Source organism: Guillardia theta (genome assembly GCF_000315625.1).
Source record: "Guillardia theta CCMP2712 unplaced genomic scaffold GUITHscaffold_5, whole genome shotgun sequence".
NCBI classification, from domain to species: domain Eukaryota; class Cryptophyceae; order Pyrenomonadales; family Geminigeraceae; genus Guillardia; species Guillardia theta.
The window spans coordinates 781,442-795,799 of NW_005434669.1; the positions used below are offsets into that span (position 1 = coordinate 781,442).

The 14,358-nt window shown below is 49.2% G+C and overlaps 7 protein-coding genes across 7 annotated transcripts; 4 read left to right on the forward strand and 3 right to left on the reverse strand.

Moving 5' to 3' along the window:
- The first annotated feature begins 47 nt into the window (after nt 1–47).
- On the forward strand, nt 48–1,095 carry RPS14e (small subunit ribosomal protein S14e, cytoplasmic). The gene is made up of 2 exons (XM_005840688.1): nt 48–60; nt 478–1,095. Exon 2 carries the CDS (start codon nt 488–490, stop codon nt 935–937), a length of 450 nt encoding a protein of 149 aa, XP_005840745.1. The 5' UTR covers nt 48–60; nt 478–487; the 3' UTR covers nt 938–1,095.
- Nucleotides 1,068–2,187, reverse strand: GUITHDRAFT_100736 (hypothetical protein; the record flags this gene model as incomplete). Its single annotated transcript, XM_005840689.1, has 10 exons — nt 1,068–1,166; nt 1,217–1,264; nt 1,310–1,393; nt 1,436–1,468; nt 1,646–1,765; nt 1,815–1,856; nt 1,922–1,953; nt 2,001–2,031; nt 2,075–2,114; nt 2,171–2,187. The coding sequence occupies 10 exons, from the start codon at nt 2,185–2,187 to the stop codon at nt 1,068–1,070; spliced, it is 546 nt and encodes a 181-aa protein (XP_005840746.1).
- A 1,326-nt stretch (nt 2,188–3,513) lies between these two features.
- Nucleotides 3,514–4,211, forward strand: GUITHDRAFT_132822 (hypothetical protein; the record flags this gene model as incomplete). The annotated part of the gene is made up of 5 exons (XM_005840690.1): nt 3,514–3,642; nt 3,706–3,839; nt 3,926–3,998; nt 4,059–4,113; nt 4,165–4,211. 5 exons carry the CDS (start codon nt 3,514–3,516, stop codon nt 4,209–4,211), a joined length of 438 nt encoding a protein of 145 aa, XP_005840747.1.
- Nucleotides 4,212–4,634: 423 nt separating this feature from the next.
- On the reverse strand, nt 4,635–5,636 carry GUITHDRAFT_100738 (hypothetical protein; the record flags this gene model as incomplete). Its single annotated transcript, XM_005840691.1, has 1 exon — nt 4,635–5,636. One exon carries the CDS (start codon nt 5,634–5,636, stop codon nt 4,635–4,637), a length of 1,002 nt encoding a protein of 333 aa, XP_005840748.1.
- Nucleotides 5,637–8,385: 2,749 nt separating this feature from the next.
- Nucleotides 8,386–9,716, forward strand: GUITHDRAFT_150286 (hypothetical protein). Its single transcript, XM_005840692.1, has one exon. The coding sequence runs from the start codon at nt 8,414–8,416 to the stop codon at nt 9,674–9,676; it is 1,263 nt and encodes a 420-aa protein (XP_005840749.1). The 5' UTR covers nt 8,386–8,413; the 3' UTR covers nt 9,677–9,716.
- A 35-nt stretch (nt 9,717–9,751) lies between these two features.
- On the reverse strand, nt 9,752–10,214 carry GUITHDRAFT_150288 (hypothetical protein). The gene is made up of 2 exons (XM_005840693.1): nt 9,883–10,214; nt 9,752–9,835 (listed from the first exon to the last, which is right to left on the reverse strand). Exons 1-2 carry the CDS (start codon nt 10,033–10,035, stop codon nt 9,803–9,805), a joined length of 186 nt encoding a protein of 61 aa, XP_005840750.1. The 5' UTR covers nt 10,036–10,214; the 3' UTR covers nt 9,752–9,802.
- Nucleotides 10,215–11,771: 1,557 nt separating this feature from the next.
- GUITHDRAFT_160921 (hypothetical protein) lies at nt 11,772–13,713 on the forward strand. Its single transcript, XM_005840694.1, has 11 exons — nt 11,772–11,816; nt 11,868–11,998; nt 12,054–12,092; nt 12,149–12,196; nt 12,264–12,316; nt 12,363–12,405; nt 12,451–12,497; nt 12,565–12,618; nt 12,674–12,737; nt 12,785–12,854; nt 12,901–13,713. The coding sequence occupies exons 2-11, from the start codon at nt 11,909–11,911 to the stop codon at nt 12,957–12,959; spliced, it is 567 nt and encodes a 188-aa protein (XP_005840751.1). The 5' UTR covers nt 11,772–11,816; nt 11,868–11,908; the 3' UTR covers nt 12,960–13,713.
- The last annotated feature ends 645 nt before the right edge of the window (nt 13,714–14,358 follow it).

Below are 14,358 nucleotides of genomic sequence, written 5' to 3' on the forward strand. Positions count from 1 at the left end.
CTCCCCCAACAGTCCCTTAAAAAAAACCGAGAACGTGCGTGCGCCGCAAGCCAGCAAGAGGTGATGGCGGATGGAGATGGAGAAGGAGGAGGAGAGGAGGAGGAGATGATGCGACGATCTGATGTTCATGATCTGATGAGCTGAGATTTCATCGTGAACATTGCTGTGATGTGGCTCGGAGACGTTTTCCATATGATCAGAACACAGAGGAGGAAGGACGTGGGGTGGATGTGGGGGAGAGGGAATGCGAAGATCGGGCAACTAATTGCTGCACGTCTTGATGTGGACATGATTGAATCTAATGCTACTTGTGCGTGAAGCATGAAGATGAGAATTATGTGCTTTATATGTTTTGCTGCAGAGCAATGATGTGTTTTTGTATTACAGCGTATTTGATTGTGGAGTTGACCTTGTCTGATATTCTTGTTGAAGTTCGTGTTCGCTTTTGTCTGCCTTGAAGTCTGACGATTATTGCAGCAACTGAACAATGCCCCCCAAAGCTGAGAAGAAGGAGGAAGCCGCCGTGTCCCTCGGACCTCAGAAGAACGACGGAGAGCAGGTCTTCGCCGTCGCTCACATCTTCGCTTCCTTCAACGACACTTTCGTTCACGTTACTGATTTGACCGGACGTGAAACTCTCGTCCGTGTCACTGGAGGCATGAAGGTTAAGGCGGATCGTGACGAGTCCTCCCCGTACGCTGCTATGCTTGCCGCCCAGGATGTTGCCACCCGATGCAAAGAGCTCGGCATCACTGCCTTGCACATCAAGATCCGCGCTACCGGTGGAGTCAAGACCAAGACTCCTGGACCAGGAGCCCAGGCTGCTCTCCGCTCCCTTGCCCGTTCCGGCATGAAGATCGGGCGCATTGAGGACGTTACTCCCGTCCCCACCGATTGCACCCGAAGGAAGGGTGGTCGCCGTGGTCGCCGTTTGTAAGAGAGGAGCGCTCCTCTCGGTCTCGGCTGCGGGATCAGTACTTGTTCAGTCGCGCACGACGGCAGCTCAACAAGAAATTCATGTTGTTTTTCTCCTTCCCTGATGCTCCCTGGCGTGCTATCCGTCCTCTTTATTCTCTAGTAAACGGATTTGGCTGCAATTTCATTGCTGATTCTGGGGACCCCAACCTTACAAGCTTGTAGACAAACTCGTTGTCACTTCCGTTGCACTATTCCACGACTGTGTGAGATTGGTCAACTAACAAAGATACGAATAGACCTGATAGACAGTCCATGCCATCATTACCTGTGCATCTCTTGATTGGACCTGTAAATTGTCGGTACGCTCCCATGAAATGGATTCATGATTCACCTTCTTTGTGATTATCTTCGCAACATCTCTTTCTAAATTTCCATCTTTGTACAGTATGGCAATTTTTTGCATTAAAGATGTCACCTGCCATTCAGTTTGAGTCAAGAAAAAAATTCTCGCTAAAACCTCGGCATCTGTCGGCTTCGAAGGAGACGATTTCTAACCATATCAGCGTCAGATACAACCTCAGCGGGCATCAATTGATTTACCTTTGTTGATGCGGACAGTGAAGATCGTTTTGATTCAGGAGCACGATGATCGGATCGACTGGTTTCAGCTTCAAACTTTTTCTTTGGCAGATTTTGAGGCTTTTCAGTGAATGTGGGCGATGTTTACCTGCTTCTGGAGCTTGACAAGGGTGAATCTTATGAGCAAGTCATTCGCAAGCAGTGGCGCCATCAGTTTGGCAGTGAACTGACCCGTCCTGACCACGTCTGTATGATGGTGTTGCTGGCTCTGTGAAGGCAACTGTCAGCTTAAGATATGCAGGGCAACGAGGGAGGACCGTAACATTCTTTTCGCTTGCTGCGAGAGGTTCCTGTAAGATCTGCATTGCAGCAGCAGGAGCTCAACCAGTCAGTCCCCGTGGAGAACTGCTGTCGCATCGTTCACCTGTCGTGTCGAGGGGCGCAGTGTTGCCGCTGCTGTAAGGGTTATCACAACTCAATAACAAGCATGAGGTATGGCAAACCCGAGATGTCGCAGGCCAGAGGAGCCGTTCGCTGACCAACCCAGTAAGAGAGGACATGGGGAACTGAGCCTTACATGATCCTCGATGGTGACTTGTTGCACATTGTCATTGACACTTTCAGATTGAGAGCAGGCGTCACGGCAAAGATTTTGAAAAAGGAACAATCTCACCCACAGCAGCCTAGCATGTTTGATCGTGTCTCCTTCTCCCATTCTATCAGGCTATTTTGAATCCACTCAAGCATCATCAGACGAGACTGATTGGAACATGATCCAGTTGGCGACACGACCCCTTTTTCGGGGTATTAACTGAGTTCGTCCATTCCTGTAAACATACAGCAATTCATCAGCAGGGTAACTTGTAAATGATCCGCTCGGAACACACGATCGGACTTTACTCCTGACAAAGATTTTGAACGGTCCATCTGTTCACTCTGCGTGAGATTCCTTTTCCTGACTTGCGTCCGACTTGCACTGCGGACAGTATTTCCCTATTTCTGTCTGCTTTCTTTCTTGTCTGATCCGATCCTTCTCCCGGCGCGGCTGTGCGGCTTAATACCGTAACTGCTTGAGTCTCTATACTATGATACCAAGTAGCGGCTGAGCGGCACCGCGGCAGTGACTTATGATCCGCCGCATCAACTTCAGCGCCGCCGAGCCCCTGGAAGCGCTGCGCAGCTGTGGCTACTTCTGTACTCTTCGCCCTTTTCTCCTTACAACGGTCCCCCGGACTCACCCGTCAAACTTTGAAAAGAAAAGCACGTAAAAGAGTCTTCAGTCAGCGTGACTCACTCAGTCACTCGGGCCTGACTGAGGGCCCGGGCCCGGCGGGGGCCCCGGATTATCCAGGCCGGGTCCGAGCGGCCCCGAACGGACCGTGTCAACCCGGGCCGGTGACCCGACACGTCAGATTCTGATCACCAACCTTTACCACCCACCCTCGACAACTTGGGAAGGGGGTACTGGACGCATGAAGGGATCTTGACCCTGAAATGGTGGTTGCAGTCGTCTAGAGGCTGAAGAAGGAGAGCAGGAGGAGGGCAAGGGTAGTCGACGAGAGAGAGGATGGCAACGATGCTTCGGCTGAGGTTTGACCGTTGGTAGAGGGACATGTGTTGTGCGCATGTGGAGGGACAAGGAGGGTGGGCGAAAGAGGGGTTGACGAAGAAAAACAGAAGATAGGAATGGAACATTAGATGGTCTTGGGTTTTACTCGTTCATAGATTTAAGATGAGAAACAGAATGGTTCGGTGGTAAATGATGTGATGGATGTTGAAGGAGTTTGCAAGGGATGTTTGGCTTAGCTGCTGTTATTCGAATCTCAGTCTTGGAGTTCCGCTTGCTGTTGTCTGCACTTTGCATGGTATTGCTGATGGGCGAGTGTACTATGACGAGGATCATGTTTGTCTTGCCGACCCTTACCATAGCAGAAACGTTCACAGTGAATGATTTTGAAGCTGCTATCATGCGTTTTTGTTTCATTGACGCCATCGTTGTCATCAGCGTTTTGCAAGATGATTCGACGCATCATCACCGCTGTTCTGGTGTTCATGTTCTTGATGGCGGGCGCCAACAAGGTCTCGCCGCACATCAATGCAGAGATGCACAACCACCTCTCAAAGGCGTTTCCCCCCATGGGAAAGGTGCGCCGTCCTGCTGTTTGCTCGTGTGATGGCTCATGGATTGATTGCTGTTGCACGCGTTAGATGTGGAGCGGTCTCCTTCGAGACTTCCTCGCTTCCTTGAAGCAGGAGCAATACCATGATCTCATCGAGAAGAATCTTCTGGACGATGGTTCCGGCAGTTACAAAATGTTCATGACCAACCTTGGGTACATGTGGTTTCTCATTGATTTATCGTTTCTTATTTTCTCCTCGTTAGATACGTCGAAGTAGTGTGCGCTGTGCTGTTGATGACCCCGCTTAGTCCCCTGCCCTCGCTGATCCTCTTTCTCATCATGATCGCTGCAACCTATACGCATCATGTGATGAAGGAACCGGTCACTATGCTTTTGCGAGCAAGCAAACGATACTAATCCTTCAACGTGTTGCATCGACAGATAGTGGTAACTGTCGGACTGATGGTCCTGTTTGTCGTGCGCGCATTGCTGCCAGGTGACTTCGTTCAAAAGGGTGTTCGTCTGTTGTTTGATTACACATTTTCAGTACCGAAGTCTGCCGGCAAAAAAGTTGTCAAGCCGAAGAAATCGTAGATGACTTTGTGTGTTTTGAGCATCACTTGAATCAAAGAGATCTTAAATAGATTGCAATGTTAATCAGTAAAATGAATCTTGAGCTGCAACGGCCATATCGCCCAGCAACGTTTGAACACGTTTTGGGCAAATTCGCTTGGAAATGAAAAGTTTCTCTTCTATTCCGTTGTTGTGGTATTCCTTGTCAATCAGCTTTGGTTTTCTGGGAGAGCCAATCGTTTTGTTTTAGCCACCATGGCATTCTATTTAATCGATGTGATACAATTTGCATTTCACTTGCGCTGATCGCAAGTGATGTGATGATGCTCTTCTGATGGGCTTCGACTAGTTCATACGATCCATCTCTGTCTGTCACTGTCTGTTCAACAAGAACTCTGACCAAACTTGTGCGTGACCTATCTAGCAGCAATTGCTTCCGGGAGACTAGAGGACCGAAGGATCGTCCATCATGGCAGCAAAGTAAGCCGGGATGAGCAATACTGCTGCTGTCCAGCAAGCAGTCTCCACGCCTTGAAGCTTAAGGGAGAATTTCAGCAACTGCGTTGAGAGCACTCCCACTGGAAAGTCTCCATACTGTGCAAGGTCATACAGGGCAAGCTGGAACACAAAGCTGAAAATGTGCAGAACAACGAACAACGCCTTTTGTTGAAACAGACCAGCCGCACCAACGACGATGCCGTAAAGTCCTAACAGCATTGTGAAGACTCCGTCTGCTAACACAAGGTCTCTTCTGCTGACGAAGAAAGGCGCCGCAGTCGTGACGGGGACCGATGCTTCTCTCATCAACACGGCAATCGCCATCTCGCTGCATCCTTTCAACAGCACCAGGAAGCTGTAAAATACAACGAGCCCTCTCAGCACGGCGTTACTGAAGGCTTCGGTAGGCTCTTTCTTGAAATCCTGTTTGTAGAAGTGAAGGGTCAGACAGAACTGCCCACTGAGCAGCGCTGTGCCATTGGCTATCATATACAGCATGCACATCATTTCAAACTTGACAACTGACGGGTTTGAGGAGTATAATTTGGCCTCGAATGCCCAAGTTCCAAACATCATGGCAGCTAATGTAAAGATTCCAAAAACTCCTTGTAAAGACAACACAAAGATGGTAAAACCTTTGCTCTTGACGTTCAACAACACAGCGGTAATTCCGAGGGTAAGTCCTCCGAGTCCCATGCATAGCATGCACAATCCCGATATGAGGAGGACGACTGGCGGATACACAACACCGCTTCCTTTGTAGTTCGACAGATTGTCGTGGCTGGAATATAGATTCGCATATTCGACACCCAAAAGAACTAGCATGAAAGAGAAAAGAACAAGAAATGCCGATATTGCTGACGCTTGAAATGATATGTTTCCATGATTTCCTCTTGTGGGCTCTTCTTGTTTTTCAGAAGATTCTTGAACGGGCATTGCAGAAAGCATGACAGTTGCCAAGAACAATGTAAAATCGTTTGTCCTGCCATTTACAGTCATCTTCCTCGCAACAAGATTGGGATAGGAGCAGAACGTGAAGTGCTTGATGAAACAGGTAGTTGCGAGATGACCTCTCAGTCTACCTGAGTCTAAGTTGTGACTTAGTGATGATGAGTACTGCATGCAGCACACTAGATAGCCCTTGCAAGAAAGCTATCAGTATGGCAGGCTGTTACTAGTTCGTGGAACTGAGCCAACTCGGATCGACTAGAGTTGATGACACTGTACTTGTCACTGGCATGCAGCTACTAGGCTACTAAAGTTCTCTCATTGAATAAAGTTCACCGCTTGCCAAGTTTTCTCAGTCTCATGCTCTGACCGTGTTCTACTCGTTTTCAAGTTTCAATTTCGCCTGCATGGCATGTAATATTTTTCGGCTTCGACCAAGTTTTCAAGTTCCGGGAAATACGCCTCCCTCCGAGGCTCCCGGTGAGTCTCCGCCTGTCCTCGTACTGTTTTTTCACTTAACGGAAGTTTGAGCGCCTTCAAAAGCGCCACTGCCGGTAGTCACGGTACCGTACGGTCAGTACTGACCTGGGGCGCCGCCGCGCGGCCGGGCCGCCGGCCGTACCGGCCCCCCCCGGCCGATCCGGTGACCGCGGGCCGGGCCCGCCGCCGCCGGGCCGCCGCCCGCCCGGCCGCGCGACTCTCAATGGGCCCCGCCGCCCGCCGGGGGCGGACTCCGAGAGTCCCCGATCACCGGGTCCGTCGCCGGGAGCCACAGGCTCAGTGAGGCCCCGGCTCACGGTTAACTTAACAGGCTTTGAGTAAAGTTCCAAAGTCCGGTCAGGACATAACTAGGCTCTTCTTTACGCTAGGCTAGTTTGGAGTAAAACCCCGGCGGGCCGGGGGCCCAGCCTGGCCCGCGGCTGAGGGCCTGGCCTCACTGATCGCCGTACTGAGTCCAGTTGAGTAAAACCTCACGGTTAACCGGGCACTCTTTACTCAAGATTAGTTAAGTCAAAATTAGTACCGAAAGAGGAGACCGATGAGCACGTTGCGGTACTAAGTAGCAGGGGTGTTTGCGCCTTCAGCTTCCCAGTGACTCTCTGTCGCAAGGGCGTTGATGCAATTTGTCTACCTTTTACAGCTTCGTAAAAAAAATGAAGACTCCCTTCTTCAGGGTGTACTGGCAAAAGGAACATTCCAGGCAGGGTGGGGAAAAAAACATTTTACTGCCCGCCCCAGAAGGCAGGCTACGGGGAACTACTCGGGGTTGCCTGGTCGAATCTGTGACGAATTAACGACCCAACCTCTAGTGCTTCTGGTGGGTCATCAACACTAGCGGAGATGGTGGGGGTGATTCCTCGTACAATCTCATGGTACCACTGGTTGTACGCCGACTACCTTGCGGGATTTGTTAGTGGTGAGAAGGGGTGGAGGCCGGGGAAGTGTGTGCTAAGGGGAGAGGTAGGAGGTATTCCCCTTTTTATTGAGGACAACATATGAGATTCTCACGGTATGGTGGACAGAGCTTGAACCATGCCCAGAAGGTCATGGAGACACCCCTACCCCCCTATAAACAAAAAGGGGGTGATGGCTGGACGGTGGGGGTAGTTCTAAGGGTCTACATGTAAAGGGTCCCCGGGACGATGCCGCTCCTTCTTGGGAGATAGGGTGGAGATGTTAAAGGGGGGGTGGTAAGGAATTCGACTACCATGTAGGGGTATTGGCACTGAATTGCAGTAGTCTTGGTGGGGTGGTGGAGAATTACACAGAGAATCCATGTTGGACTCTATTGGAGGGGGAATGGAAACAAAACTGTATGGAGATGTCTTTTTTTCTTTTTTGCTCTCCCCACTCTCAAGCATGGTAGGGGATCCTATGCTGGTAGCACTTTGAATAGGAAGAGGTCATAGGACCAGCACCCCCAAAACGCACACTCTACTACCCTACTGGATGTTTTCCACCCCATTACAAATACACCCCCACCCCTCATTTCGTACCTTTGTGGGGCTGCCTCATTGACTGTACCCAACCCCTCTCTTCAGAAAATGATTACCCCCACCCCCTCATTTCCCATCAATTCGGAGATGCATCTGATGCCTACCCCATCATACATCTTTTGTAGCACCGGTTATTTTCCTTTGAGAGTACAAACTCCTTGGGCTGTTAGAACCCCCCACCCCCTCGTTTGTGAAACTCGAGAACCCCACCGTTTCCTATTGTACCCCCTTTCGCACACAGGAGACCACCGGATCTGAGCGTAGGCATCACCCAACCAACTTCACGACGAGATCTACCCCCACCCCCTCTTTCAACTGCAATTACCTACTTCTTCTCCAGGTTCTTTTGCAAGGATGAGCACCCCACCCACCCTTTGTTCTACACTACTACGCACCACCGTACCTATCATTGACAGTACCCCTTCAAAAACTAACATCGATATACTACCACCACTGATTTACCGATGATGAAGCTCTCACAAGATCAGACCACGGTAAACAGACAATTTTCTTAAGTACGTCCATAAGTGACAATCAGCATGTCTTTCACATGCTTATTCTTTTTGCCCCGCAAAAAGCAAGTACCGTACCCTTTGATCACAAACAAGTACCCTACCCACACACAAGCTTAACCCTGAAGGAACCCACCACCCACTCAATCCCAATACCGAATGACCCTACCCCTTCAAAGACCCCCTTCTGTTCCTCGGGTTGGCCCCCTCAAGACGTCTCCCCATCCCCCTTTCACCCTCAATCCGCGTCGCACCCTCACCACACGCCATGCTTCGCAAGGTTGTCCTCGCTGGTCTCGCCGCCACTGCAGTTGATGCCTTCACTGCCCCCTCTGGCTTCTTTGGCAACCGTCAGGCCCCTGCTGCGAAGATCAACTCCGTGAAGCCTGTTTCCGCCAGGACTCAGCGTGTGAACGGTGCGGCCTCCCTCAGGGCTGCCGAGGCTACCAAGAGCAAGCTCCCTGCCTCCGTCAAGCCCGGCGTTGTCACTGGCCAGGCTCTCGTTGACCTTTTGAACTATGCCAAGGAGAACAACTTTGCTATTCCGGGAGTGAACATTGTTGGAACTAACTCCATCAACGCTTGCATGGAGGCCGCTGCTAAGTATGGCGGTCCCATCATGGTTACCTTCTCCAAGGGTGGAGGACAGTTCATTGCTGGAAAGTCTCTTCCTAACAAGAACGATGAGGCTTCCATTGCTGGATCTATCGCTGGAGCTCTTCACGTTCGTGCTGTCGCCAAGCAGTACGGAATCCCAGTTGTCCTTCACACTGACCATTGCCAGAAGGCTTGGCTTCCATGGATTGATGGGCTCATGGCTGCCAACGAGGACTACTTCAAGACCCACGGAGAGCCCCTCTTCTCTTCTCACATGCTTGACCTTTCCGAGGAGCCCCTTGAGGAGAACGTCGCTATCTGCAAGAAGTACCTCGAGCGCATGGCCAAGTGCAACGTCCTCCTCGAGATGGAGCTCGGAGTTACTGGTGGTGAGGAGGATGGTGTTGACAATTCTGGAGTCGACTCCTCCCGCCTCTACACCCAGCCTGAGGAGGTTTGGTACACCTACCAGGAGCTCTCCAAGGTTCAGAATGGACACTTCACCATAGCCGCCTCCTTTGGAAACGTGCACGGAGTTTATGCACCGGGAAATGTTGACCTCAAGCCAGTTATTCTTCACAACACTCAGAAATACATCAGCGAGAAGCTTGGTGGAAAGGACAAGAAGCCCGTTAACTTCGTCTTCCACGGAGGGTCCGGATCCTCCCTTGAGGATATCCGCTATGCTATCGAGGCTGGCGTTATCAAGATGAACATCGACACTGATACTCAGTGGGCATTCTGGGATGGAGTTCGTGGATACGAAGCCAAGTACCACGATTACCTTCAGGGACAGATCGGAAACCCTGAGGGCGCAACCAAGCCAAATAAGAAGTACTATGATCCCCGCATGATGTTGCGCGCTGGAGAGGAGTCCATGGCCAAGAGATTGATGCAGGCCGCGCAGGATCTTAACTGTGTCAATGTTGTCTGAATATTTGTGAAATGAAACTGAGGGTAGTGATAAAACGAAAGACAAATTTGTTGTTGTCACTTTCATTCTCACGTTCAATATTCAGTACTTTATTCATTGTTCTGCCATCCAAAAATTCATGCCTGTTCAGTATCCAGGTATCACTGCACCCCGTTGAACCTGAACAAGCTATGTCAATGCACTCGAACAGTTATGTGTTGGAAGACCTGCTGGGAATACTCTCGCCACCATTCAGCATGTGCACGGAAGTGTTCACCGACGTCGGATTCGCAGTCATTGTCTCCATGCGGTTGAACTCCGTAGAGGCTCATCTGATCTTCGATCAATGCTTGACAAGCCTGCCGCCCGTCCACATTCATTGCGTTGCTGCAAACCGGTTGTGCTGGACAAAATTTCTTGTGAATCGCCTCATACCCAGATTCAATGACACAATCAAATGTTATTTGCCGTTTCATCGGATGGACAACGGACTCAGAGATCTGGTCTCTCAGGCTTAGGCGCTCAGAAGCTGCCTAAAAACCTTGTGATCGGAAATACCTAGAAAAAACGGTAAGTCTCTTTATCATCAACATTCTCATTGTTTCATTGATCAAATCTATCATGCCTGTGTTTTCTCCTTTTTATCAAGCTTTTCAATCTACTGTCCCTCGCTGTTAATCTACCCTTCTCGAAAGTCATAACTTGGTCTATAGATGTGTTAGAATCTTTTCTCTGCTTTTGTTAAAATTGGGGCGAGACAACAAAGATCTAGGCGGGGGTTGTCGAGCTATAATGTGTTTGATTGAAATCATGCATTCTTAGTCCTTGCTGTATTCCGTCATGAGTGATCCTACCTCCGGTAGTTGTGCTTCAAACGTACATTAGCCAGTATCCTCACCTGCTTAGATCTGAGTCTGGGTTCTTCCGAATATTTGCCTCGTTTTCTCTGAACTATCCTGGGGGCGAATATTTGCCTTGTTATCTCTGGACTATCCTGGATCCTCGTTTGCTAGTGTACCTCCTTCCTACAGTTCTATTCTGTTCTACCCCGCCATTGTTTGTGGGTGGGCGGGAAGCCTCTCACTCACCGGACCCCCTCTACCCCTGTTTGCCTACAAGACCACCCTCTTTTTGACCCACAATCCCAAAAATTCCTTACCACCGGTGTGAACATGTATGTCTGTACCTACCCTCCCATCTCCATTGTCTGTACCCTACCCTACATCATCAATGACTCCACATTCCTGCAGGTAGACCTAATCAAATCACCTGATTGCATTTTGGTATTAGTGGCTGATCTATATTTTATATGACCTTGAGGGATATCTCTCCTACTGAGGGTGGCCGTGTTCAAACCCCTTAGGTCAAACTCTACCCCCACCCCACCATTGGACATAGTATCCCACAGTTACAACCCTGCCCCCTCCCCGTTTTGATGGACCACCCTACTACCCCTCCTAACGAGTCCCTCGTTCTTACAACCCCCTTTCAGTTGCTTGAGGGTTGTATCAACAAACTGTCTACCCCCCTCAGTCCTATCATGTACCCCCTTGTCTCTCCATCTAGGAGAGCGAAAGGGATCGATTCTGAGGGGTGGGGTGCTTGATCTGTCCTTTGGCAGGGGTAGTATGAAGTTGGACGAGGGTGGGTTGGGCCCACTGACATATTGGTACCACCACCACCCCTCTATTTCCAATAAAATCTCCACCACCCTCGATGGAACTAAAACTTAGTTTTAAACTTGTGCGTGCGGCCCCCACGGGTGTGAACCACGGTGATGGTAGAACAGGTCAAAAGCTCATGAAGAAAGTTTGCTGGTAAAAGTTTGATTCTCAAAGTTGTAAATAAAAGGCTCAAAGTTGTAAAGTCTTGTGTTGGTTGCAGGCACAAGCTGGTTGTACATGCGCAAACGCTGTTAGTGTCGAAACATGGGTGGGTCGCAGAGGAAGAGGGCAGTGCAGAAGACCAATTCATGCTTGCCATCGTGTCTCCAGAGCTGCCTGATGTTCTTATGCTGTTTTGTTTGCTACATTTGACCGTACTGTACCCGATGTTTGTCGGATCCCTCGGCATCGAGGCATCTTGCACTGAGTCTTCTGCTCTTAGGCTCTAGACTTGAACAAAGACCGTGCAGTGTGCAGTGACCTTTGAGTGATTCAAGGTAACAGCATATCTCCTCTCACTCCTTGGATGTATCCTAAGTCGCGATAAGCAAACAAACTTGTGCAAAGATTCTCGATCCAAGCGGGGGAAATGCCTCTCAGAGCTAGGATGATCCTCTCAGAAATGCGAATGCCTAACAAATCAATCCTTTCATCTTGGATCAAAAGAGGAAACCCCCAGGTTGTTCAAGATAATGCTCTATGTCTGCTATTGTGGGTGCTGAAATATGTCGAAGGATCCAGAAGACCAAAAGCAAAGCATCCAGCTCGACCAGGTGACCTCTTCCTCTAACGTCATGACCAGACCTGATGCCATCTCTTTTGTCTGCAGTCAGAAGCAAAATCAAAAGCTTTTGGAGGGCTTGCACCCACTACGATGGTGTGCAGATCCTTCGTGCAGCTCTGACCAGGTTTTGTGTTTGACGATTGGTGTGATTGACTTGTAGGTGCGTACTCGCCGAGCAGCCATGGAAGCGATGAGGAGAAGATCAGCAGAGAAGTACATCTCTCTCGGCAACTTCTAGTTTGACTGTGAAATTGGGAAGATCGTGGGAAGAAGCAGAAGAAAAAGTCAAGAGGCAGTTGCAAGTAGAAATGATTTGTTCAAGCAAAAACCTTTGAGAATCCATTTAGGCGATGGAAAGAGCAAGAGAACTTGAGTTCGAGAAGTTGAAGGAAAGGTTTGCACGTGCTTGATCCCCTCATGTCTTAACAATCGTCATGATTTCCCCCATGCTTTTAATGTAGGTTGCAAAAGGAAAAGCAAGGGGGAGATGATGGGGCCATCTCGGACGAACAAAAGTAACGCTTTCTTGATTTGTCATTCTCCTGTCTTTGATACTTGTGTGCATAACAGAAAGTCTGGAATCACTGAAGCGTATGAAGCTGCGTCGGAGCACATTCGCGAGGAGAGTGCAAACGTGATTGCCAACGATGATTTGAACAGCTCTTTTCACACATTGAACAGGTCTCCAGGGATAATTCGGCAATTCTATGGAGACATACAATCTCTGGCCGCCCAACGAACTTTGGAGGTGGTCTGTTGAACTTGTGTATGCCCACTGTCACTCTGAAATTTTATAGGCAATCATGAATCTTCGCTGAAAAGCATCCAAGATTCATCAGGAAAAGTATCGAATTGATTCAAATCTTTGATTTATTTACAAGAAAAAATAATACTTCTTCGGTTCTGAAGAGATCAAATGCTTGGTTTGATCATCCGCCGAACGATGGTGGATTGCTTTGATTCATCCATCTTTCAATCTTCATTTTGGTTTCTCTGTCACAAGTCTGCGTGTTCTTTCGTTCTATTGCGCCATGGAATGTGTCGTTCATGTACACTGTCTCCGTCTTGCGGCCTGGTTTCGAGTTGGCTGCCCTTGGCGTGTCAGCCCTTGTCTCGGCAAAAATCCCATTGAGAGGGGAGCTGACAGTCTCGACCAAGTTTTTTGCTGCATCCTCTACTTGAAACATCCAGTTCTGGAACGAGTGATTCACAACATACACCATCTGGTTCAAAGGATCATGTGCTGGTGGCGCAGGGGCTGTGCTATGATTCGCCCCCTTGCTTCGATTCGCGGACATGTTAGACGGCACCCGTGACATAGGAGAAAATCGTTTGAATGGTGTTGACGGGCGTAGAAAGGAAAATTCAGAAAGGCCCCTGCAGTACGAGAGAGGGCTGTATCAATATTATGATCACTGTTGCCTTCAGAACTATCTTGCAATCAACGATGAAAGCTGGCAATGCAGAAGAGCAATGCAGTACAGATAGGAGGAGAAGGGCAGGCAGGAGCAATGGATAGAGGAGTTGGTGAGTGGGAGTGGGAGCGAGGGAGGAACAGGTGGAGGTTGGATGAAGAGGTAGGAGGCAGTGTCGGTGTACAGGTGAAGGAGACCGACACCAGTAAAAGAGCACTTGTATCACAAGCCATCCCTAGGGGTAGGGGTATCTTTTTTGTGGGTGATCTACCCTAATTTTGATTGAGATTTGAGGGGGTACCTATCGTTATGGTGCATGGATTTAGTTCTCAAGGCAAGGTGGGGTATGCTTTACATGCTTTTTCTTTTTTCTGAAAAGGAAAAATCGATTAGTTGCAACACTACGGGGTAGGGTTATCAAGGGAGGGGTACAGCATATAATTTTGAGTTTTCCCTAATGCTCATATGCAGACTTGACACTATATATATGGTAGTAATATGAAAAGAGGTTAAAGTCTTGACCCCTATAACATTAATGACAAAGTTTTGACGGTATGGGGTAGGGTTCAAGAAAGAAAGGGGGTAGTCTGTCGTTGTCTTGTCACAGTGAAGAGTCAAAGATAATCCGGGAGGGGGGTGGGTGAATGTGACCCCTGGGGGGCCCTATGAACTTGAGTACCCCTTTTTCCCCCAGACAATAGTAGGGTCCACAATGATTCTATTACTGCAAAGGTGACCCCCACCCCCTTCGGAGAACAAAATCTAATTTCGTACCGTACAGGCTCGAGACCAGAGAGTACCCCATACTTCCCCTGTCCACTCCAATCATTCGCGACGGTA

Bases quoted from the DNA above. Each gene is read 5' to 3' on its own strand.
- RPS14e (XM_005840688.1), top strand. From the start codon at position 488: ATGCCCCCCAAAGCTGAGAAGAAGGAGGAAGCCGCCGTGTCCCTCGGA.
- GUITHDRAFT_160921 (XM_005840694.1), top strand. From the start codon at position 11,909: ATGCCTCTCAGAGCTAGGATGATCCTCTCAGAAATGCGAATGCCTAAC. The intron at 11,999-12,053 runs GTTGTTCAAGAT...AATATGTCGAAG, and splicing joins TCAAAAGAGGAAACCCCCAG to GATCCAGAAGACCAAAAGCA. The intron at 12,498-12,564 runs GTTTGCACGTGC...CTTTTAATGTAG, and splicing joins TTCGAGAAGTTGAAGGAAAG to GTTGCAAAAGGAAAAGCAAG.
- GUITHDRAFT_150288 (XM_005840693.1), bottom strand. From the start codon at position 10,035: ATGAATGTGGACGGGCGGCAGGCTTGTCAAGCATTGATCGAAGATCAG. The intron at 9,836-9,882 runs GTCTTCCAACAC...TAGCTTGTTCAG, and splicing joins GGCGAGAGTATTCCCAGCAG to GTTCAACGGGGTGCAGTGAT.
- GUITHDRAFT_150286 (XM_005840692.1), top strand. From the start codon at position 8,414: ATGCTTCGCAAGGTTGTCCTCGCTGGTCTCGCCGCCACTGCAGTTGAT.